The sequence below is a fragment of the Leguminivora glycinivorella genome, chromosome 21 (assembly GCF_023078275.1).
Source record: "Leguminivora glycinivorella isolate SPB_JAAS2020 chromosome 21, LegGlyc_1.1, whole genome shotgun sequence".
NCBI lineage: Eukaryota > Metazoa > Arthropoda > Insecta > Lepidoptera > Tortricidae > Leguminivora > Leguminivora glycinivorella.
In genome coordinates, this window is record NC_062991.1 from 7,004,898 (window position 1) to 7,031,280 (window position 26,383).

The 26,383-nt window shown below is 39.4% G+C and overlaps 1 protein-coding gene across 1 annotated transcript in view; it reads right to left on the reverse strand.

The window, feature by feature from the left end:
- Positions 1–26,383, reverse strand: part of LOC125237395 (zinc finger protein GLI4) — a 179,662-nt gene that overhangs the window by 92,923 nt on the left and 60,356 nt on the right. Inside the window, 1 exon segment of the mRNA XM_048144430.1 lies at positions 3,303–3,793. Coding sequence (XP_048000387.1) covers positions 3,303–3,445 — 143 coding nt within the window. The 5' untranslated portion in view covers positions 3,446–3,793.

A 26,383-nucleotide genomic window follows, 5' to 3' on the forward strand; every position in this document is an offset into this window, starting at 1 on the left:
AACCGTGAACATGGCATAAAAACGCAGCACAACTAAATTTACATCGGTTTTCTATAAAAGGGAATTAACGTCAATAAAAGTCCTATAAAGACCTAAGGAATCTTTATACACTGAAGTAAAGAAACTGGTCAATTCGAACGTGCTGTGATATCAAATTGATAATGATTGTCGGCTGCAGGCAATTTGCTTGTTTTGCACTTCAATCTATATGTAGTACAAACATTCGCTGTCAATACGACAAGAATAGGACATAAGTGATAAATGTGACGTTTCATACAAAATTGGAATTGAAATACACGTACATAGACACTGACATATTTTTTAGATTCATATAGAGGTCATTTATGGCTTTTATGTTAGAATTGTACTAAAGCATGCCGTAACAGCGATACGATGCTATTATGAAAGGTAGCATTATTGAAACTTGAGAATTGTCATGTGCTCTGCCAACCCCTTTTAATACAGTATATTTCATTCTAACATCAATTTGACATCAGTCAACTTTCGAATCAACCCGTAAGTCGTGAACCAGAAAGGGCTAAGTTAGCTTTATGCAGCGTGGAGTAATGGGCGTCCATTAGCTGTGTATCTGCCAGTCAAAGGTCGTGAGTTCGATTCCCGCGTCACGACACGGGCTTTGATGAGCTTAGGGTAAAAGATTTCCTTAAATATTATGAAGTTATCGATCATCTAAACTTTATTTAAAGCTTTATTTAATTTAATTTGCCCGTGTGGTGACGGGTTAAGAATTTCACCACCCCCTTTCTTCCCGTGGGTGTCGTAGAAGGCGATTGTGGGATATGGGGTAAATTGTGGCGTAGGCAAGAGGCTGGCAACCTGTCACTGCAATGTCACAGTTTCGTTTTCTTTCAACCCCTTATTTGCCAAGGGTGGCACTGTAACTTTAGTTTATGTGCTCTGCCTACCCCTTTATGGGAAACAGGCATGATTGTATGTACTTATGTTGTACAATGTATGTATGTTTATTTAATTTAATGGATTTAAAGCTAGCGAAGCCGCGAGAAAAAGCTAGTTATTAATAAATAAAACTCCTCGTGGTCAAGTATTTAAAGTTTTATAAAGAAATGACAACCAATTGCCAAGTCCTACACAATCCTGATGTATAATTGTATATCCTGAAAATCCTGACATATCAGATAGCCCTAATTTATTATAAAACCCTGCATAAGTTCCCAGTACACACATAATTAAAGCGACTTCTATTCTATTGCAGGATAGCATGAGTAACTGAGTAATAGATAATTCAAATTTAAAAAAATAATCAAACTTTTTGAAAGTTCAAAATTATTTATTTTCAACAAAGTTTACATGCGTAGGGGCCGAATTAAAACTTGTGTTAGGAGGTATTCACTCTTTCATACAGGGTTATCTTCAGTGCTAAAAATAATATTAACGTACAATAAGATCTTATAATTCATATGAAACTTAGAACAGTTATTCCATTTAACAAGCTTGTAGCAAAGTTAACCTTTGCTACAAGCTTGTTAGTAACTGTCGGTCGGAATCGGTATAACCTTTCTTCAATTAGTTTCAAAACACTCAAACATGGGGCGATAATCACTCACGTTATGAGTTTTTCGTCGGAAGTCATGTTATAATTAACTTTTACATGACGGTTTCATAAAGCACGTTGCGTATATATGTACTGTTGTTATACTTTATTGACTACAGGTTATAATTAATTAAAAAATTAAATTACAGCATCAAATTTTTCAAAGCTGCAAATATTTTGTGAATTTTGGGATACTTACTACTTACTCCTAATCATTAAGAAGTCGATATAAGGTACAGCGAGGCAAATCTCGACTGGGGGTCAATTGTAACTAATCGATTTTTTTCCATTATTTATTACATTATGATGTTGAGTTCTACATGTATCCACTGAACACGCCTACCATATGTGACACTCTATTTAATAAACATTGTAAAACATGGAAAACATGGACCAGGTTATATTTGGCCCCCAGTCGAGATTTGCCCCGCTGTAACTTAGTTTTAATTTGTAAGGTACAGCGCTCGTATTTCCTGTTGTGTCTTTTTCTCTTTTATGTTATAAATTAAACACAGATCAATTTACACCGGATCTATTTTATAAACACCTATCAATATTAATAGGCCTTTCAACTTCATAACTGTTTGTCCTTATTTATACATTATGAAACTCATTCATGAAAAAGACAACAGGAAGTAGGAAATCGATAATAATTCAACTGAACCATATCATTGTTTCACTTTAAATTTATGAAAGTTACATGTAGGTAAGTACCAGCAGCGGCTGATCCATACAAACCGATTCCCACCGGCTTGCCTAAAATTGATTATTAGTAAAGTACCTACCTAATGTATCTTATCTTATCTTATCTTAAATCTGCGGGGGCCCTTACGGATACACTTCGACCCATCGGGATCTGTACCTACCTAATGTAAAAGTAGGTTTCTTTTTGCTCAGTGTTGTCTAGCAGAAATTTTCACCAGCCGCCACTGGTAAGTACTCACCGGCAATAATATCGCACAAAAAGAAGGCTGCAAAAATATCTGACACACTCTTATTATGGCTCTAGATCTAGAATAAGATTGAGTCAAATGTTTTTGCGACCTTATTATAGATATCTATGGGCCTTCCCGAATACCACTTTTGATTTCACCTTGAATAAATAAGGAAAAAACCGGCCAAGTGCGAGTCGGGCTCGCGCACAAAGGGTTCCGTAGCAGCAAATATAATAAACCAATAACTTAACCAAAATTACAGTTAAATCAACCTATCTCAAAAACTATAAGAGATACTTTGATCAAACCAAAAATCGTTGAAAGAGTTAATTAGCATGCATCACCTCTATTTTTTTTAGAATTTTATACCCCGTAGTTATAAAAATAGAGGGGGGGGGACATACTTTTTACGACTTTGAGAGCTGATATCTCAAAAACCGTTCACTTTAAGAAAAATGTTTTTTAGAAAACTTTATATCATTTTAAAAGACCTTTCCATTGATACCCCACACGGGTATGTACATCGAAAAAAAATTTTCATCCCTCAGTTACATGTATGGGGGCCCCACCCCCAATTCTTTTTACTATTTAGTGTCATAATTTTGTAGCGGTTCATACAACACATATTCCCATCAAATTTCATCACTGTAGTACTTATAGTTTCCGAGTAAATCGGCTGTGACAGACGGACAGACGGACAGACGGACAGACGGACAGACGGACATGACGAAACTATAAGGGTTCCGTTTTTGCCATTTTGGCTACGGAACCCTAAAAAAGGGTAGAATACTCACTGCGCATGATGATGATAGTGCTGAGCGTGGTGCATTGCGGGCGCGCTCGGCGCAGCATGAAACGCAGCGAATGCAGACGGGAACTGCAGCGGCAGGAACCCCCCGCTCCCCGCCGCCCCGCCCACGTCCCGGTCCGGCATCATCCAGATACGCACATCACTGGCTCAGAATCCATCACACATCACTAGAATCCAGCACACATCACTAGAATCCAGCACACATCACTAGAATCCAGACTCACGCATTACTGGAATCCACAATGTTCAGGCACATCATCCACTGGCTCAGAATCCATCACACATCACTACAATCCAGACTCACACATCACTAGAATCCACAAAGTTCAGACACATCACTGAGTAAACACCAGTTCAGGCACTGGGGAGATTTTGGTCAGGTTGCGGTGTCAGGTCAACTCCAATCTAACCATCTCCATTTTTGAGGTTTTGTGGAGCATTATTAGATAGTTGTTTGGTGCCTCATTTTTGTACCTGTAACAAGAGAAGTGTGTTGATTAGGATACGGAAGAAATAATTTAAATTACATACATACTAAAATGAAGTCAAACAGTTGTCAAAGCGGACCCCAGGCTCCCATGAGCCGCGGCTAATGCCGGGATAACGCAAGGAGGATGATGACATAATAAAATAAACGTCTAAAAACAGGCTAAATGAATGTGTATGAAACATTTGTAAAACGAATTAGTTTAAACAGATTTCAATGAAATAAAAAGAGGAAATAACATGAAATAAGTCTTACTTATTTTCTTTTATCGTAAATAACTTAAACCGCTAAAATCTAGCGATATATCATACTAAATAATAGAAAACATGTTAAATAAATAAACCCACATACACGCTCAAAACCACCACTCCCTTCATAGAGTTAATTAGTTTTACTTCAATTCGGTAGCTTTAAAAAAAGAGTTAATCATTCTGTTAGCTTCGCGTGTTCCTGCGCTGTTACATCAACTGCTTTTACCTCTATTATGGCTTAATTTACAACTTCTACAGTACGAGGTAATTGCGCCTAATGAGTGTATGGACACCCAAAGTGTTTCGACTTAAGCTAACTCGACCATTTTCAAGGAAACGCCCTTTTTAAACTGCAGCTGGTTGTAGTTAAGAAAATTGGATATTACGAGTACTTTATATAAATTTTATGACTCTTGATACCAATACAATATCTCTTTTGAGACTTGTATTTTAAACCTAAAAAAGCCAATTTATAAAAAAAAAATTAGTAACTATACATTCAGAGAAACTCAAGGTACAAGCACCTATTTATATTGTAGGTATTTATTATTTCTACGCATCTGAACAACAACCTAAGATGAACATGTATAAATGCGTAGGTACAGGTAATTCTAGTTATTTTATATCTAGTAAAAATATTATTACTGTTAATTGACTCAAAACTTGGCATAGAAAATAGGTAAGATGCACTGGATTAACTTGAAAAGCGTAATTATTTTTAAGATGAAAAAGATTTGTAAAGCAAGAAACATTTCATACTTCGGTAACATTTACGTGGCTGCGCCGCTTACCAAGCCATCCTTGCTTTTTTTTAAATTATAAATGGGCTTACTCTAGCTAGGTCACAGACTAGCCAAAGGCAAAGACGTGGCCTACGATGGAGTGAGCTCGCCCAGAAGATGCCTGTTCACTCTTGATTTGAAGGTTACAGTTTCTTAAAGAAAAAACCGGCCAAGAGCGTGTCGGGCCACGCTCAGTGTAGGGTTCCGTAGTTTTCCGTATTTTTCTCAAAAACTACTGAACTTATCAAGTTCAAAACAATTTTCCTAGAAAGTCTTTATAAAGTTCTACTTTTGTGATTTTTTTCATATTTTTTAAACATACGGTTCAAAAGTTAGAGGGGGGGACGCACTTTTTTTTCCTTTGGGAGCGATTATTTCCTAAAATACTAATATTATCAAAAAACCATCTTAGTAAACCCTTATTCATTTTTAAATACCTATCCAACAATATATCACACGTTGGGGTTGGAATGAAAAAAAATATCAGCCCCCACTTTACATGTAGGGGGTACCCTAATAAAACATTTTTTTCCAGTTTTTATTTTTGCACTTTGTTGGCGTGATTGAAATACATATTGGTACCAAATTTCAGCTTTCTAGTGCTAACGGTTACTGAGATTATCCGCGGACGGACGGACGGACGGACGGACGGACGGACGGACGGACGGACAGACGGACAGACAGACATGGCGAAACTATAAGGGTTCCTAGTTGATTACGGAACCCTAAAAAGGGCTTCTACTTTAGCAAATTCAGAATAAAGTTGGATAACTTTACGACAACGTAAGTAACTCAAAAGTTCCTTATTGCCTCATTTACCTTATACAACATTTCCGAGATCGTCGAGACGAGAAAAACGCTACATTGTACCCGAACAGCCACATTATCCCATATAGTCCCATATAGTAGTAATTAGCTTCAATAGACATGGGAAAGAGTCTTAATTGCCAATGAATCTCGGCTACTTGGAGGCTGCGGGCAAAAAACGGAGCGACAAATTGTACAGCGGACGGGTCCTCGTCATTATCACATGTGGGGGAGTGGGATACGGGGTGAGAAGTAGCGGGTGAGCTGGTAAATTTAAGGCATGTATTTAAAATAATATTTCCGAGAAATTTAACTGATGGTAGTATTAGAGCAATCTAGAACGAAGCAAGATTACCTAAAAGATGTACCGAAGCAAGAGTATTAAAATCAATGAAGCTTCATAGACGGTTAAAAAAACTTGTTGTACTCTAGCTACAATGAATAAATTTTTCAACTTAAATGAATGAATTTCTCAGTTTTATTTGAATTGAAACAAATTGTCTTTGGTTAAACTTATTGTAAAAAAACTGCTTTTACTCCTTCTTAGGACCGTTTGAATTTGAGCAGATGCTTTTTGACTTTAAAAATGGTTCTCACGATGATGTTTGTTATAGGAGTATCAACGGTCAACCTATGTCTTTAGAAGTGGCCGTAATGATCTATCTCATCATAGCCATTTTATAGCAAATAAAATACTTGAATAGTATCTAATACTATCCTAAAGTAACGTGTCAATGACGTCATTGTCAACACCAAATGAGGTGAAAATGTAGTTTACATAAATGCCAAGTTCGTGTAGCCAGTGTCATGAACGCGTTAAGTCTCTTGCTTGAGCTATCTCCCATCGGGCTGCCAACGCAAAAATACCACTTGTAATTAATGAAGATGTGATTGTTTCGGACGTGACTCGAGCATTGTCCCTCGATAAGGCAACGAATCGATCGTAAACCTCGATATCGACATATCGATACTTATTTTCATTGAATGAGATTTACGATGTTTATGCACGCGGAATTGGCGGGCCGGTGTCGGGTTTTTATCGGCCATTCAAAAATCGAATGGTTTTGAATGCGATCGATAAATAGGGCGCTTTTGTTTTTATGCGTTGGAACGTTCTAATTTCAAAATGATGTATGTTTTCTTTGACCTTTGTAGTCTAAAGACTATTTGGAGTGCAAAAGTTGAAACCTTTGTGCTTTCAGTCTTTTTGACGTTTAATGTTCATCAAAAGGCGATTTGTTTATTTTGGTAATTATATTTTACGTTTGTGTACGAAATACTGACGTGAGAAAATTACACAAACCAAACTCTTAGAATTCTACTTGAAGGGAAATTGAAATGAAAACTAATAAAAAATAATAAATTACGAAAATTAACTGAACAATTTTGTCTACATAAAACTACACATGTATACTCTGTCAAACAAGTCTGTCAGTAAATAAGAACAAAGAAAACTATAGGTATCCTTTTCTCTAGCACCCTAAAGAAAAGGATGCATATAGTTTTCTTTGTTCTTATTTACTGACAGACTTGTTTGACAGAGTATACAAGTCAATATGATCTAAAACTTTAAAACAAAAAAAATCTAAATAAAGCAAGTAGCTATGTTAGGTTATTTTGTTTAGTAGGTATTTTGAGTATCAGGTTAAGGAGGTGTCTATTGACAGGTAAACAAGTACATATATGGCACTCAATTTCTATGCGTAATAAAATTTTGCAACAAAAAGTCTCTAAAAACTTATCGATAACTTTTTACGATAATTAAAGCCATGCTCCGTCCCTAAAGTCCGAAATGAGCCGCAATGCGCATGCGCAAGTCTGCGACTTAATACGGCTTTTAATTTCCTTTTAATTGTTTTTTAGCGGCGAATCGTTCGGAACTCTTCCGAGAAGCTGCCGCTAAAGCCTGCACGTTTATATTCTAAATTTAACAGGTTGTACCTGTGGAAAGTGTGTTTTTTATATAGTTAGGTTGTAATAATTATTGAACATTTATTTATTTAATAAATGATATTAATACTCTAATAGTGCACATAAACTATTTATTTTATAATAATAATAATAATAATAACTCGTCGTCGGGCGACGAGTTCGCCACAGCGCCCGACACCGACGGGTCCAGCGACGAGAGCGGGCCGCCGCCGCCGCCGCCACGACCACCTGCGCGACGAGGGCGGCCACCGCTGCCGGCACGCTTGGGGCCTGCGGGACATCCTGCCCCGCCCACGGCTCCCGCTGCCGGTGGTGTAGTGCGTCGCATGACATGGACTCGAGAAATAAACGAGAATGTCATGCGCGCCTATTACGGGGCCACAGAGGGGGGAACCCGGCTATCCGCGTACCGTTCGAGAATGCTGCCTCTGTTTCAGGCACTCGAGCCATCCACCACCGTATCGGAGCAGCGGCTATCGGATCAGGTGCGCGTCATTCAGCGGTCAAAGCGGTTGGATGACGCCACACTTGATCGGCTCCGCCAGGAGGCTCTCGCTACTCGCGCGGACCCTGCCTCGGGGCGGGATTTGCCCGCCATGTCGCCGGACCCGGTGCCCGAACCCGACCTGGCACCGGAGGCGCCGCGGGTTGATTCCGGTAACGACGGCGGGGACTTCGCGAGTCAGAGCGAGAGTGAGCCTGCCAATGAGCAACTGAGGAGGTCTTTGGAAGAGGCGATTACGCAGTATCGCTCCACAAGCAATCCTAGGCCACGATTACCACGTCTGCCCATGAATAGACGCAATCTAGCGCTAATAGGAGCCTTAAATGCTTTACTAGATCCATATATGCGGACTAGTAAAGATCTAGATGATACACACTCGATCATGTACTGCGGGGCCATCGCGGCGTGCCGTGTTGCTCGAGTCAAGTTTCCGGACGCTGACCGTGCAACTAGGACCGCCGAAGGTGTCCCTGCATGGCAAGTACGGATCGAGCGTCGTATCAACTCGTTTAGGACTCTCATTGCAAAGCTGATCTGCTTCAGAGGGGGTAATAATCGCCCCCGAGTAATGCGCTTTGTGAACCAGGCGTTCGCGGGGACGGACATCAGGCCCCGCGACTATTTGGCCAATGTCACAGAGCGCATCGACTTCCTGAAGCAGAAAGTCTATGCATGGGCAAGCCGTATTCGCCGCTACAGAAAGCGTGTGGACCGATTCCAGCAGAATCGTCTTTTTCAAAGCGACCAAAGGAAAGTATACCGAAGGTGGGAGGAAACCGACCCTCGTGTGTCTGACGTGCGGCTGCCGGATGCTACTGCCATGTCTGATTTCTGGCGTAGCATCTGGTCGGTGCCCGTCGAACACACGGAGGGTGAGTGGATGACCGTTGTCGAACGCGAGTGCGAGAGCATCGAGCCTATGGGGGCTATCACCATCAGCCCCGACGACGTAAGTTGTGCTACCCGTACGGCCCAGAACTGGAAAAGTCCTGGACCGGACGGATTGCACAACTTCTGGCTAAAATGGTTTCGATGCTCGCACTCGCGTTTGGCAACGCAATTTCAACAAGCCCTCGATCTTGGTTCTCTCCCACCTTCCCTAACAACTGGTGTTACTTTCCTGCTCTATAAGTCCGGTAGTACCACGGAAGCAAAAAACTACAGACCCATCACGTGCTTGCCTACACTTTACAAGCTCCTTACATCCATTTTGAGAGCAAAAATTAACGCGCATATTGTCGCTAACAACATTCTGGCTCCCGCTCAAAATGGATGTAGGGTTGGGTCCCGTGGTACTAAAGAGCTCCTCCTCATAGACATGACCATCTGCCAACAAGTTCGGCGGAACAAGGGGGCCATTTCGGCCGCTTGGATTGACTATAAGAAGGCCTATGATTCGGTGCCTCATTCATGGCTGAGAAGGGTATTGGAGCTGTATAAACTTGATGCAGCTTTAATATCCTTCCTGGCTGCATGTATGAGGCAGTGGACCACAGTCCTTCGTCAACCAGGAAGGCAGGGATGGCCCCCTGGCCCGCAGGACTTCATAAGGATTGAGCGAGGAATATTCCAGGGTGACAGTTTGAGTCCATTATGGTTCTGCCTAGCTCTGAATCCCCTCAGCACGCTGCTGAAGGATTCTGGGCTAGGTTGCCGGCTTCGGAGAGAGGGTGAAGTCATCTCTCACCTTCTGTACATGGATGATCTCAAACTATTTGCACCGAACACCCAAGACCTGATGGTGCTATTGAAAACCACAGAAGTTTTCAGTACCGCCATCAGAATGGAGTTTGGTGTCGATAAGTGTGCGGTCATGCATGTGCAGCGGGGGAGGTTGTAAATTCAGAAAATTTACAACTTTCTGAGACGATGTCGTTCAGATCTATCTCTGAATCAGAAACCTATAAGTACCTTGGTATGTCACAGTCGTTGGGTATTGAGGATGTTGGCATTAGACGGTCGGTGAAGGAGCGCTTTTTCAGTCGGCTGACAAAAGTCCTTAACAGTCTTTTGTCAGGAGGCAACAAAGTGCGCGCCTTTAACGCCTGGGTAATGCCTCTACTCATATACTCCTTTGGCATACTACGGTGGACCCAGACTGAGCTGGACGCCCTGGATCGGAGGGTCCGCTCACTGCTTACCACACACCGTATGTTACACCCGCGCTCGTCTGTTATGAGATTGTACATCCCACGGAAGTGCGGAGGTCGAGGCTTCCTAAACGCCAAAGATCTCCACAACCGTGAGGTGTACAATCTCAGGAATTACTTCCTTAACAACGAGTGCGGGATGCATCGTGATGTGGTGGCAGTGGACGGAAACCTCACGCCGCTCTCCTTGGCGAAACAGAACTGGCGCAAACCTGTGGTACTAAGTACTGCGGACCGCAAGGCGGTATGGGAGAGCAAGCAGCTACACGGGCGGTTCTACAAGGCCCTCACGGGACCCGATGTAGATCTGCTCGCATCGGTGAACTGGTTACGATTCGGGGACCTCTTCGGAGAAACCGAGGGTTTTGCCTGTGCAATTGCGGACGAAGTTATGATGACGAACAACTACCGGAAATATATCCTGAAGGACGGTACGGTCGACATTTGTCGGGCATGCCGCCGTCCCGGAGAGTCACTCAGGCATATTATTTCCGGTTGTTCTCATCTTGCTAACGGCGAGTACTTGCACAGACATAATCTCGTAGCCAGGATTATTCACCAGCAACTTGCTCTTCAATACGGCCTTGTGGACCGCGAAGTACCGTACTACAAGTACTTACCTGCGCCAGTTCTCGAAAATGGTCGTGCCACGCTCTATTGGGATCGATCTATTATCACTGACAGGACTATTGTAGCCAATAAACCTGACATTGTGATAATAGATCGACTGCAACGCCGGGCAGTGCTCGTTGACATCACCATCCCCCATGATGAGAATCTCGTGAAAGCCGAGAAGGACAAGTCCAGTAAGTACCTAGACTTGGCTCACGAGATAACCGCCATGTGGGATGTTGAATCAACGATCATTGTTCCGATAGTCGTTTCAGCGAACGGTCTCATAGCGAAGAGTCTCGACCAACATCTTAAGAGACTCTCGCTAGGTGGCTGGATCAAGGGCCAGATGCAGAAGGCGGTGATCTTGGACACAGCACGGATAGTTCGACGGTTCCTCTCTCTGCAGCCCTAACCACCGGCAGCTTGGGCCCTGCCCCGCTGCTGGCGGCACCCTAGGTTAGGTTTTTTATAATGTGTTTATATGTGTTTTATATTGTTTTGTATGTGTTTTTGTATTTTACTTTTATATTCATATTATAAACAGCCTAGCCTAAGAAAGAAAATAAATAAAGAGTATAATAATAATAATAAGGACGGAAACCTCACGCCGCTCTCCTTGGCGAAACAGAACTGGCGCAAACCTGTGGTACTAAGTACTGCGGACCGCAAGGCGGTATGGGAGAGCAAGCAGCTACACGGGCGGTTCTACAAGGCCCTCACGGGACCCGATGTAGATCTGCTCGCATCGGTGAACTGGTTACGATTCGGGGACCTCTTCGGAGAAACCGAGGGTTTTGCCTGTGCAATTGCTGACGAAGTTATGATGACGAACAACTACCGGAAATATATCCTGAAGGACGGTACGGTCGACATTTGTCGGGCATGCCGCCGTCCCGGAGAGTCACTCAGGCATATCATTTCCGGTTGTTCTCATCTAGCTAACGGCGAGTACTTGCACAGACATAATCTCGTAGCCAGGATCATTCACCAGCAACTTGCTCTTCAATACGGCCTTGTGGACCGCGAAGTACCGTACTACAAGTACTTACCTGCGCCAGTTCTCGAAAATGGTCGTGCCACGCTCTATTGGGATCGATCTATTATCACTGACAGGACTATTGTAGCCAATAAGCCTGACATTGTGATAATAGATCGACTGCAACGCCGGGCAGTGCTCGTTGACATCACCATCCCCCATGATGAGAATCTCGTGAAAGCCGAGAAGGACAAGTCCAGTAAGTACCTAGACTTGGCTCACGAGATAACCGCCATGTGGGATGTTGAATCAACGATCATTGTTCCGATAGTCGTTTCAGCGAACGGTCTCATAGCGAAGAGTTTCGACCAACATCTTAAGAGACTCTCGCTAGGTGGCTGGATCAAGGGCCAGATGCAGAAGGCGGTGATCTTGGACACAGCGCGGATAGTCCGACGGTTCCTCTCTCTGCAGCCCTAACCACCGGCAGCTTGGGCCCTGACCCGCTGCTGGCGGCACCCTAGGTTAGGTTTTTTATAATGTGTTTATATATTTTGTATTGTTTTGTATGTGGTTTTGTATTTTACTTTTATAATCATATTATAAAACCTAGCCTAAGAATTAAAATGAATAAAGAGAAATAATAATAACTTTCTGAGACGATGTCGTTCAGATCTATCTCTGAATCAGAAACCTATAAGTACCTTGGTATGTCACAGTCGTTGGGTATTGAGGATGTTGGCATTAGACGGTCGGTGAAGGAGCGCTTTTTCAGTCGGCTCACAAAAGTCCTTAACAGTCTTTTGTCAGGAGGCAACAAAGTGCGCGCCTTTAACGCCTGGGTAATGCCTCTACTCACATACTCCTTTGGCATACTACGGTGGACCCAGACTGAGCTGGACGCCCTGGATCGGAGGGTCCGTTCACTGCTTACCACACATCGTATGTTACACCCGCGTTCGTCTGTTATGAGATTGTACATCCCACGGAAGTGCGGAGGTCGAGGCTTCCTAAACGCCAAAGATCTCCACAACCGTGAGGTGTACAATCTCAGGAATTACTTCCTTAACAACGAGTGTGGGATGCATCGTGATGTGGTGGCAGTTGACGGAAACCTCACGCCGCTCTCCTTGGCGAAAGAGAACTGGCGCAAACCTGTGGTACTAAGTACTGCGGACCGCAGGGCGGTATGGGAGAGCAAGCAGCTACACGGGCGGTTCTACAAGGCCCTCACGGGACCCGATGTAGACCTACTCGCATCGGTGAACTGGTTACGATTCGGGGACCTCTTCGGAGAAACCGAGGGTTTTGCCTGTGCAATTGCGGACGAAGTTATGATGACGAACAACTACCGGAAATATATCCTGAAGGACGGTACGGTCGACATTTGTCGGGCATGCCGCCGTCCCGGAGAGTCACTCAGGCATATCATTTCCGGTTGTTCTCATCTTGCTAACGGCGAGTACTTGCACAGACATAATCTCGTAGCCAGGATTATTCACCAGCAACTTGCTCTTCAATACGGCCTTGTGGACCGCGAAGTACCGTACTACAAGTACTTACCTGCGCCAGTTCTTGAAAATGGTCGTGCCACGCTCTATTGGGATCGATCTATTATCACTGACAGGACTATTGTAGCCAATAAGCCTGACATTGTGATAATAGATCGACTGCAACGCCGGGCAGTGCTCGTTGACATCACCATCCCCCATGATGAGAATCTCGTGAAAGCCGAGAAGGACAAGTCCAGTAAGTACCTAGACTTGGCTCACGAGATAACCGCCATGTGGGATGTTGATTCAACGATCATTGTTCCGATAGTCGTTTCAGCGAACGGTCTCATAGCGAAGAGTCTCGACCAACATCTTAAGAGACTCTCGCTAGGTGGCTGGATCAAGGGCCAGATGCAGAAGGCGGTGATCTTGGACACGGCGCGGATAGTCCGACGGTTCCTCTCTCTGCAGCCCTAACCACCGGCAGCTTGGGCCCTGCCCCGCTGCTGGCGGCACCCTAGGTTAGGTTTTTTATAATGTGTTTATATGTTTTTTTATATTGTTTTGTATGTGTTTTTGTATTTTACTTTTATATCCATATTATAAACAGCCTAGCCTAAGATATAAAATAAATACTGGGAATAATAATAAAATCATTTATTGTAAAAACCTACATACAGCGCCTTAAAACCAAATTTACATGAACATATTTACATGTTATGTTTTGTGTGTTATTATTTTCTTTATTTACATGAACATATTTACATAATTATATAAGAAACTAAGACTAAACTTATTAAAAGCTAGCTAATGTTTAAAATAGGCCCTTGAGGCATTGTACCAAGGATACTAGCGACATTTCCTTGCTGTATCGCAATGCTGATATGTTGTGCGAGGAAGTCGCCAGCTCTACGGTCACCAGTTACCTAAATATTTTAAATTGAATATAGGTATTTTTAAAACTTTTAAATGTCACCGTCTAATACAAAAAAGTGAGGAAGCACGATCAGCATTTCCTTGTTGAACAGGCCATAGACGGGGAAGTGTTACGGCCCGGCCACGACATTGGACAAGCGCGACAGCGGTGAGCGGCAGCCATACGTGCGAATGAAAAGTCCCATCGCTGTGTCTCGCTCCAATGTATGGCCGCCGTTCACCGCTGTCGCGCTTAGACCAATGTCGTGGCCGAGCCGTTACTGTCGCCGGGCGACAATTGTCACTGCGCGCCTGCGGTAAAAAAGGCCACAGGTGACCTATTATTGCAGGTGAAATTTTCTACAGCAAAATGTTTTAGGTACTTCAGTAAATTATCCCATTTTACACGTGCCCCAACTGTTCCTTTTTCTTGCAAATGACTCTTTTCGGTGAAATAAATAACTGTCACCTGCGTATTTTGCGTCATAGTTCAAACTTTTATATTACTTCCCCTCATTTATTCCCAACAATTATCACAGAATTTTAATGAATATAATTGCTCACTCTTTACAGTAAGTTTTACGGAATTGCGAATAAAGTTCCTGCTGCAATTTAATGTATAACAATCGTGAAAATTGGAGCGAATATGTCATTACTCTTTATGACTTTTTTTATACAAGTCTGCTTTGCAAATTTAAACTTTCTTAAAACATAGCAAGACTTTTTTGAACGCTCACGAAGCTCGAAGGTTCTCTTTTTGAGTCGTATTACTTATTAAATTTGTTCGAGTTACATCATTATTTCTGGGACTGAAGTATTTTATTGCAATTACCTTATAATTATTGCTAGTCTTTACTTGGTGACGCCAATTAACTGTTGACAGCAAATAATAAAACAATTAACTCAGATTTTCTTGTAAATAAGTGGACTTTAACATGAGATCTGAAGGTGGGCTGAGGTGATAGTCAGACCACTCTAAAATACTCCATGTGCTACTTGTATATGTGTAGCTCATGTAAACACATGACTTGTCAATGTAAACATATACCTACTTTTATGTCTCGTCGCAGGATTATAAAATGCATACTATTCACGTTTGACAGAAAATATCATAGCTTTTGTACAAGTCATTCTAGGCCCATCTTTTTCAAAAAACATCTTTGAAATGCCGTGAATTTTCTCACCTAATGGTCTCACCGGAAGACCAGCTGCGCTGGAAGTCGCCAGCAATATGCTGAGGTGAGGCCATTTCGTGGCTCTTTATTACTATTCTATGTCAGTGTAAAATTGTTTTCCCCTCACTAGCTCGGAAACACGTGTTTTGTCCTTTAATACCAGCGGGTAAAAACACATTTTATCCACTAGTGGGTAAAGTAATTTGACCTTGAATAAAGTCAAATTAACTGCTTTAAAATTGATAAAAGTAGGTGAATCTAGTAATAAAGATGATTTACCACCGGTGGAACTACTGGAAGCAGTGATAAACGCGTTGTAGTTTCCTCTCTATAGTGAGGGGAAAAGTTTTGTGTTACTATCGGGTGCAAATGTATTTTACTTCTCGTGTGTTAAAAAACTCGCAAGTTCAGGATTCTATTCTCGAACCACTCGCTTCGCTCGTAGTTCAACTATGGAATCCTTTCGCTTGCTCGTTTTTCAATTCCACACTCGGCGTTAAAATACAACTTTGCCCCCTTGTATAACAAATAACTATTATTATCTGTGTGCTTTCGAATAAAAAATATTCTATTCTATTCTAAATTTATTGCATTCGTTTTTTTCGAAGCTATCGACGAATGGTATGTTATGTTATTACATTTATACTAACACAACATAAAGTACAACTTGCAACCGTCGATTTGCCAAGAATTCGGTCACCATTTTACATGAAAACATCACAAGTCCCTATAACCCCACTACACTTACCCCCTTTTTTCTTTAAACACAAAGCATAGACTATTTTAAATTCAATAACAAATCAATGTTAAGAGAAAAGGAGACGACAACTTGTTCATACAATCCTAGTCCTCATTTTCCTCTCTGATATTGAAATGACGACCTGATATTGTGACTACCGGTCTGGCCTAGCGCGTAGTGACCTAGTGACCCTGCCTGCTACGCCGCGGTCCCGGGTTCGAATCCCGGTAAGGGCATTATTTGTGTGATGAGCACAGATTTGTTCCTGAGTCATGGATGTTTTTATATCTGTATATTATACACGGTGCTCGTGAGCATTGCGAGAGATTTTAACCACGCATTTCTGAGGCTAAAGGAAATATTTTTTTTAATTCACATGAGGAAATATTGGCAAAAAAAAAATTTTTTTAATGTTTTTTTTACTGTTTTCGAATGTTTTTTACATAAAAAGTAAATGTTGTTCATAAAACTAGCACTTCAAATGAAATTTGACGTTTTTTTTTCTGAAAACCACATTTTTTAAAACTTTTATTTCGTACTTTTGGACATCTATCAATGAATTCAATGAGGATAGTGAGACTAATTCTCCATAATGGCATCAACATCGTTAAAAAGCCTTTTGTACTAAGTAGCAATAAGAAAATATTTTTTTTTTCAATTGGTCATAACTCTGAAACTAGGCGAAATGTAGAAAAGTGTATATGACATTTTATTCTTAAAATGGGATCAGGAATATGTTCTTAAAGTCTCTCGCAATGCTCACGAGCACCGTGTATACATCGTTGTCTGAGTACCTGCAACACAACACACCTTCTTGAGCTTACCGTGGGACTCTGTCAATCTATCAATAATGTCCTGTAATATTTATTTATTTATTTATTATTTAAATTATGAGAAATTAATATTGTTTCTGTCCTCCAGCCGGGAAGCCTGTACCAGGCAAAATATTACATGTAAACTGAGACATTTCTTACTTCACTAACCTAAGTATGTACTATGTAAACAATTATTACACAATTTTGATGTATTTTGATCATATCTATGCTCCTTTCTAAAAACAGTTGCAGTTGCTCTTGTATGCATGTAGTCATACGCATTAGTCAATATGCATCTAATTGTATCAAAATATTCCAATAACATATTGATGTTCCAACATACAGGGAGGAAAACGAGGTCTAAGTTTCTATGAAACCACGATTTCGCGCCATCTACCGTCTTAATTATGCGCGTTGCGCTCGCGCACCAAATCCGCTAAATTCGCCATTAAGCCTCCTCCACACGGAGCCATTGCTGCGACATTAGCAATAAGTCTTGGTAGACAATGGCGTTAGCTGTCATTAGTCGCGGCCCTGCGCGGGAGCGTGTGGTGAACGTGAATTGGCTTATTAAATGATTAGGCTAGTTTGTAGACTGTTTGCAAATTAACCTTGGGTATGACTAAAAAACAGGCTTAAAATATGTTAGTTTGGCAGAAAGGAGAATCGATAGGATCGAAAAGGGGCGATTATATTGGACACATTAAATCTAGAAGGCGAAGGCAAAGCCAGAAAACCAATTTCGATTGGCTCAACTTGTATAATAAACTAGCTTTTACCCGCGGCTTCGCTCGCGTTAGAAAGAGACAAAAAGTAGCCTATGTCCCTGTCCCTCTCCATCCCTTCAACTATCTCCACTTAAAAAATCACGTTAATTATTCGCTCCGTTTTGCCGTAAAAGACGGACAAACAAACATACACACACACTTTCCCATTTATAATATTAGTATATGTAAAGGTCCTCGTACATTGTGACTAAACAAACTTTGTATCAATTTAATAACGTATTGATGGAATAGCAAAACTTTACTCGAAGAGTAGCGAGTCTGGATTAAATTGATGTATTTCGCTAATGTTCACTCAGAGATGTGATACGGCATAGTAATCTGGGGTAAATCTTTGTACACCTTGAAACTCTAAAAAGTGTGAAAACGTTTAAATTTAATCGATATATAATAATTCTACAACATAATTGACGTTAACTTCATCGTATCTTAGCTACTGTATCGTAATCCATACTAATATTACAAATGGGAAAGTGTGTGTGTCTGTTTGTTTGTCCGTCTTTCACGGCAAAACGGAGCGACGAATTGACGTGATTTTTTAAGTGGAGATAGTTGAAGGGATGGAGAGTGACATAGGCTACTTTTTGTCTATTTCTAACGCGAGCGAAGCCGCGGGCAAAAGCTAGTATATTATATACTTGTCTCTTATAACTACTGCGAAGTTCTTTTACAAGATAAGAACAACATTACACGACTTTTTACTATTAAGGTAAGTAAGCGGTATTAGTATAATTTAGCCGTTAGCCCCGCAGACGGAAGCTCGCGGCTAAGCTTTTCAACTCCACTTAACATTCTCTGTGCATCGCACTGCACCATATATCACAATAGACCAACCCTTCTACGTGTGCTCAAGTAAAATGTGACAGTATATTGACTTGAACATGCTGAACGAAGACAAATGTGAGCGAAAACAAAAGTTTGTTGCAACTGTTGACGAAACTTGTGCTGTGGAATAACCTAATCACACATGTATTTTGTGGTCGAACTGACTTAGGGCCCATTTAGACGGTACGAGAACTCGCATACGAGTTTTATTATATTGCGGTATTTGATAGCTGTGCAAATTTGTATGTAACCAACAGCTCGCAATGTAACTAAAATCGCATGCGAGTTCGTACGCCGTCTAAATCAGGCCTTATTTAAGTAATTAAGTTGGTAACATTGTAATCCAATTTTGAACGAGAATTGATTATGCAAAATGCAAGTACAGCAGTTGATAAACGAAATAAATTAAGTATTTTATATATTCCCACTAGAATCATTATGAATAATATTATCTATGTAAATTACGAAGTCGTAACCTAATAATTGCTGACTTAACTTAATATAAAAATGATAAAATATAAGTATTCTAAGTTAAAGTACATAATATTACCTCTATTACTATCGGAGAACGTGTATTATAAAATTCTGAAGTTATAGGTACGGCATGTGTAATTGTGTAGTATTAAAAACCGCATTTAATATTTTAATTATAACTTTATTGTCGTGTTTATTTCTAAAGCCCGTCTTTTAAGTATTAAAAGCAAGTTTCTTTAACATAATGTCTAGACTGCCTATTACACGGTGGGCAATAAAAATAAACTCTACTCTTATTTATAGTTATTAGATAAAATAAATAGAAATAAAGTGACATTGACAGGATATAACAAGAAATAACGAATAGACTATTAGCCGACCTATTCAGTATTGCCGACGCATCGCTATTTTCATTCACGGCGAACCTTTATTTATGTTTTCCACTTTTTTATTAGTTTTAGGCGCTGACTACTTAATGACTTGACGCCTGAACTATCGCCAACTTAACTCTGCAGACAAAACATAAAGTAACACCTCTTTTAAGAAAGGATTAAGGCTTATACTTGAACAGATATAAGAATTTTGGGTGTTTTAGAAAAGTAGTCCATATTTGGAGTACAGTATTCCAGACACGGCTGAAGGAAGTAGAATATAAAACCAGCAGCTTCGGAATATAAAGTCGACCGTAAAATTTGGAGGTGAAACTTTAATTTAGGAGAAGTTTACTTTTATGCGGAGGTCGGAATGAGTTTTATTTATCGTGTTTCTGTTAATTGGTGTGAATTAAGAGGATTTCAAGTTTCAACTTCGTGACAAATAAGATGGTAATATTTCAACTTATTTAAGTGTCCATTTGTCTAAAGCAAAGACATATGTAACTCCGTATAGACGGATAAAGTCTAAAAAAACCGGCCAAGAGCGTGTCGGGCCACGCTCAGTGTAGGGTTCCGTAGTTTTCCGTATTTTTCTCAAAAACTACTGAACCTATCAAGTTCAAAACAATTTTCCTAGAAAGTCTTTATAAAGTTCTACTTTTGTGATTTTTTTCATATTTTTTAAACAAATGGTTTAAAAGTTAGAGGGGGGGGGACGCACTTTTTTTTCCTTTAGGAGCGATTATTTCCGAAAATATAAATATTATCAAAAAACAATATTAGTAAACCCTTATTCATTTTTCAATACCTATCCAATAATATATCACACGTTGGGGTTGGAATGAAAAAAAATGTCAGCCCCCACTTTACATGTAGGGGGGTACCCTAATAAAACATTTTTTTCCATTTTTTATTTTTGCACTTTGTTGGCGTGATTGATATACATATTGGTACCAAATTTCTGCTTTCTAGTGCTAACGGTTACTGAGATTATCCGCGGACGGACGGACGGACGGACGGACGGACGGACAGACAGACATGGCGAAACTATAAGGGTTCCTAGTTGACTACGGAACCCTAAAAACGTACCTCAAATCCATAGAGAAAAAGGTACGGTGGCGTAGATGGCGTTACACCTTGGGGGACGCTCGGCTGGATGGCGCTAATATTCATATTTGACATTTTAACACATATCAAGCTAAGAATATGGCCCAAATTGTCTAATCTGACGTTCAAAAGTTTTAAGCCTGTGTTGAGAGATGGCAATCTATGCACGCACAATCTACTTTGACAGTAACTCTCTATAACACTCGAAACTCGATGCTCTTTGGTCTAAAGCAATAAAATCAAACATAAATTAATAGTGTTTTGAGCATCGCGAATTTCTAAAAAAAAATTGCAAACCATATATGATTTTTAACAAAAACTAATTCTTACAGCAAATTTTTTGATATTCACCACTTTGATAGCCAGTCAATATCTTGAAAATCAATGTCTTTGTCTGTATCTCTCAATTTTATACAAAACAAATTTAAAAATCTGTTTTTCTACTAACACCAGTCAACACTCAACACTCTGTTCTTTACATATATCTTTATGTTTTCTCACATACAATATATTTTGTTTTCTCTCATACATCAAAAGTTTTTCTGCTCCTCTCATTATGGATGAGAGCCAAATTCAAGTTCACGTTGTATTGATTCATGGTATGGCGCCGACGTATTTAGATTATTTATTGTTATTGGTTTTATAAATAAACGCATACAGTATTCAATTGATTTATTATTGAGTTGCCTTTAGAAATATAATGAAAGTCAACAAATGTTGGCAATCTCAAAAATTCGGTACGGCAATGGAGTAAGCACATCGGTAAAAAATATTTTTCGGGTGAATCAATTTTGATTTCAAAGGCTGTGATGTGATCGTCTGGTTAATAAGTTATGATTGCTGCGTAATAAAGTTCAATATTATATCCCATAGATATATTTTATAAACAACTAATGTCACAAAACCAATGAACAAAAGTATAATTGTACATATGTAGTTAATATATAATAGTTATTGTATTAAACTGTAATTATAAAACAATAAAGGGTATGGAGAACAAAACCTTACTTATAAACGTATAGAACTTTCTTCATCAATCAGCGTTTACAAAGTTCATGCGAACAATTTGAAGTAGGTAAATATCATCCGTCCCGTTATCAATTTACTATGCCGTAGTCCCAAGTGACAAGTCCCAACGAAGTATCAGTAGAATAAAGATCTTCAAAACCAAAGCAACCGGTAGCTAACCATGTTTGACATACAATCCTTTACCCATAACGAATCAGTGGCATTTCTAAACATGTTTAGTGACCGAGACAACAGGAGCTAATGTATGCGACACTAAACCGAATTTTAAGAAAAAACGTCACAAGTATTCATGAAACAGAGGTGAACTTGATGTTTTGAGTTAAAGATGCAGCGGAAAAGTTTTGAGTAAAGAATTTGAAGGGACGGCGGAGAAATGCAACGTTTTAGTCAAAGTTAATTGTTTATTTTGAAGAACAATGACGTTTGTGTTAGTGTCAGTGCCAGGTGAAAAAAAAGGAATATTAACTGTAAAAGTAACTAACTCCTAAAAGTTTGTAGTTGACGCAAGCTATTTAAAAATTCAATATTTGTTTGGATGAAGTCCCAAATATGGATAATTCTAATAGATAAAGAAATAATTAGGTATTGAAGAAATTGTATTATATTTCTCTTATGTAAATGAAGCAAAAATTTCTCAAAAAAATTGTCCCCACTTAATAATGTAACAAAACTTCACATGTGTTCGAAGATTGTCTTCGCCCAAAAACCAAATCCGTGACGTTCATATTCAGCACAAGCAAGAATGCGAACCGATTGCGAATTCGAATCGATAATCGACACCTACATAAATCGAGTCGCGTACTCGATAATGTAGCAATTAGAATGTGGATAATGCCGCGTTGTAGAACAGACCGAATGATTTCTAATCGTACCGATACAATGTTTATTGTGGGGCAGTTAGTCTGTGTTTAAACTAGGCACATTATTGAAAGATACATAAATTGTGACAGAGATTTATGCGGGCTGTTACGACACGTTGAAAATTTTAAAGATAAAATATGTGGGAACGTTAAACGAAAGAAGCAGAAAGCAGACTTTTATACTAATTATTGTATTGTAGGCATAGCCAAGAAAAAAAAACAAACGGAAAAGCCAAATAAAAAATAAACGTTTCAGGTGACAGATGCTTTATATTGAAGCGTCACGTCAAATTCATACATGATTTAAGTTCTCTATCAAAGATTCAGCTACGTAATGATGATGGTCCAATCCAAAATTAAACAAAGATTTCTGCACCTGTATTTTGCATACTTGTGACAAGATTAAAGCACTTTTTCACTCACCACCTGCTGTAAGTTCTCGTTCGGTTTTGAAACATGCTTTAATAATGGAAATGGTACATGATTACGCAGTGATAATTATTCACCTGTAAGCTTTACACGATTTTTTCGAAGTTTTACGGCATAATGAGTACAAGCCTGATTTTGAGATTGATCGATCGCATATTACGATAATTTAACGATCATCGTTGCCTTTAAAACTTTGCTTTCTTTACGCACGGTCCTTCTTAATTACATCTAGAACTATTATTTTACCATAGGGACTAAGGAAATCTACATATAATATCGTATTAGTTATTTACTACACTATAGTTTTTGTGTCACTATATGCTGACACGCTGTACAAATGTCGTGTTTATCTGTGATAGTCCATCAAAATAGTTGCAGAATGTGTTCTATCAGTTGATATGGATTTATTAGAACTGGTCCAAAGCTAGAAATTTCTTTGATAAAATTATTATAGAAACGTTCAAACTTTATTCCACCTACCAGCATCTATCAAAAGTAATAGTCCATCCCAAGTCGGTTAAATATTAAAAGCCCTTTGTTCCAGCAAACCGCGTAACACAATTCACACTTCCTCGCGTGCTAGCTGTGGTTAGAACTCTTATAGGACTTGGACGTTTTTTTACCGAGCGCAAACTAAGCATGAACGGTTTACCGCAAGGTACCCCTCTCGGGCCAGAAGGCTTCAACTCACTACAACTTCTTAGAGAGATATGACTTTTATGTTTTCTTTTTTACTAGTTGATATTCAATTACGTTTAATGTAATTTGTTTCAATTGAGAGGTAATTTGGAGTAATTGAATTGTACATTGTGGTATTGGTTTCGATTAATACCACCCTTTTCTGATCGTGGTAGTTAAAAGAGGAGGGGTTTGTCCATCCTTGGATAATTATTTTGTCTCATGCGGTAATGTGGTAATCCAATAAGGCCCACTTGCACCAATCGCTTAACTCAGGGTTACTGGGCTGTCATCTGTCAAATTCCATATAAAATGGTGGGTTAACCCCCGGGTTAACCCTCCATTTTCGTTGGTGCAAGTGGCCCTAATAATACTCTTGTATAGTTATTAGTCAATTAGTTGCAGTTGACGTCAATATGAAATTATAGTGTAAAATGTTTTAAGTAAGTATATAATTTTACTAGGTTTCAACACAGGGACGTCACAATGTACGGTTTATATCATAACCATACACATTACACATTCATGTTTATTTAATCGTATCCTTCTAATATAAGAGTCACTTCATTAGTTACAATTAGTTGATCAAAATCACTAGAATGTGAAGTAGAAAACCCTTAAAATTTTTGCATATTCTCTAACAGTGATTGGTGACAAAAAAAATATGCTACCGACTCATCTCAGCAGGGCTAGCACATGCTTAGCGTGACAGTATCTGTCCGAAACATATAATAGATCACACGTCTTCTCCTAATTGTATTAATGAGATAAGGACGGGTAGTCTATGTCGCGATTACATAATCTTAGCTTCAATCAATCTTACACCAATCTTAGCCCTGCAGAGGGCCTGATCTCAAAGGAAAATTAGGTACCCATAAGTCTAACTGTAAAATTAAAATTTAAAGTCGAAGAAACCAAATAGTTCATTTTTATGTATGAGATACATTACCATATAACCTCTTGACTGGAACATTCTATAGTTAGTTACGTTTAAATCTTTACATTTCTCACAAAAGTACACATGTCATATTGTATTGTTGTCGCTTTTGTAATTTGTTTGTTGTACAATAAGATTGTAATCCTGTTATAAATGATTCATCGATATTATTTTACAGAATAGATGAGTTAAGGGGAAGTCGCTAAAAATATCTAAAGGTTAATAATTTAAAAATAGCGAAGAATCTCGACCAACATCTCAAGAGACTCGCTAGGTGGCTGGATCAAGGGTCAAATGCAGAAGGCGGTGATCTTGGACACGGCGCGGATAGTCCGACGGTTCCTCTCTCTACAGCCCTAAACACCGGCAGCTTGGGCCCTGCCCCGCTGCTGGCGGCACCCTAGGTTAGGTTTTTTATAATATATTTATATGTTTTTTAACCGTTTTGTAAGTGGTTCTGTATTTTTTTTATATTCGTATTATAAATAGCCTAGCCTAAGACTTGAAAGAAATTAAGAGAAAAATTAAAAAAAAACGATAGTATTAGTACGTATAGATAGATGAGACACAGACACGAAATACATGTATAAAGTAGTATCATCTAGTTCATACAGAGTGGGGCCTGTAACAAAGGCGAAGAATTGAACTGTAGGCTATTCTCCTTATACTGATCAACATTTGTTCAGTGACTTTTAAAAATTATGAAGTCTTTAAATTTTTAATTTTTCATACAAAATAAATATTAGCTTCAATGTACGCCATTATTGTTGTCATTGACGTTGTCTGTCACACTTTAGACTTAACAGAATTCGCAATACATTACCTCTTAGAAAAAACTTTCAAGGGTGATAAAAATCAAAATAAAAGTTATTTTTAAAAGTCGCCGAACAAATGTTGATCAGTATAAGGAGAATAGCCTAGAGTTCAATTCTTCGCCTTTGTTACAGGCCCCACTCTGTATAATAACTGATATGCTAACATAATGACTACTAGTTATAGGAGCTTTATGGCAAGCGACATTATATGGTAAGGTATTCCATGTCTAAAGGGTCTAACTTCATACATTATCTGAAATGAGACCAAAAAAACTTCCTTGCACATCAAGCAAGGCCTCTTTTGTGATTAAAAAGGACATTTGGAGTTGAAACTGTTCTTGAGCCGCCTGTTTCCAGGGGTATACAGAGAACACTTAATAACTTCATACGTGCTCATCATTTTTAGGTACTACAGATATTTAAACACGTACAAAACACGTATGACTCAATAACATATCTGTGCGCACAACTCACTGCCCCTTATTCAGGTAGCGCGCGCGCAGCTTCCACGAACGGATCAAACCAGCCGACGGACTATTTATTATACTTTTTGAATTTTTCCGAGCGCCTAGTATGACTTTGTACTTTGGGATGCGACTTGTGTTTATGTTATCAGATTTCTAGGATAAATACGATACGTAGTAAAGAATTTAAACTGTTGTGAGATGTATAAATAATATTACGATATTTTTTTTTTACTTTTACGCTTAAAACTTACATGTATTTAGTCATTCGCGAGATATATTTCGGAGAGTCGATGTCTCTTTTTAACCCCCGACGCAAAAACGACGGGGTGTTATAAGTTTGAAGTGTTTGTCTGTCTGGCATCGTAGCTCCGGAACGGATGAACCGATTTAGATTTAGTTTTTTATTGATTGAAAACTGAGTTAGTCAGGTGTGTTCTTAGTCATGTTTCATGAAAATCGGTCGACTAAGTATGTAAGGTTTTTTTTTTTAATTTTAATTTTGTTGTTAGGTTATTATTTCAAGCATAAACAGTGCGAATGGCGTTCACGATCGAAGCAGCGTGCGATATTCTGTTTTTTTTTAAAGTTTTTGTTATGTCGTTTTGGAGTTAAATAAAAATACGTTTCTTCGTTATTAAAAGG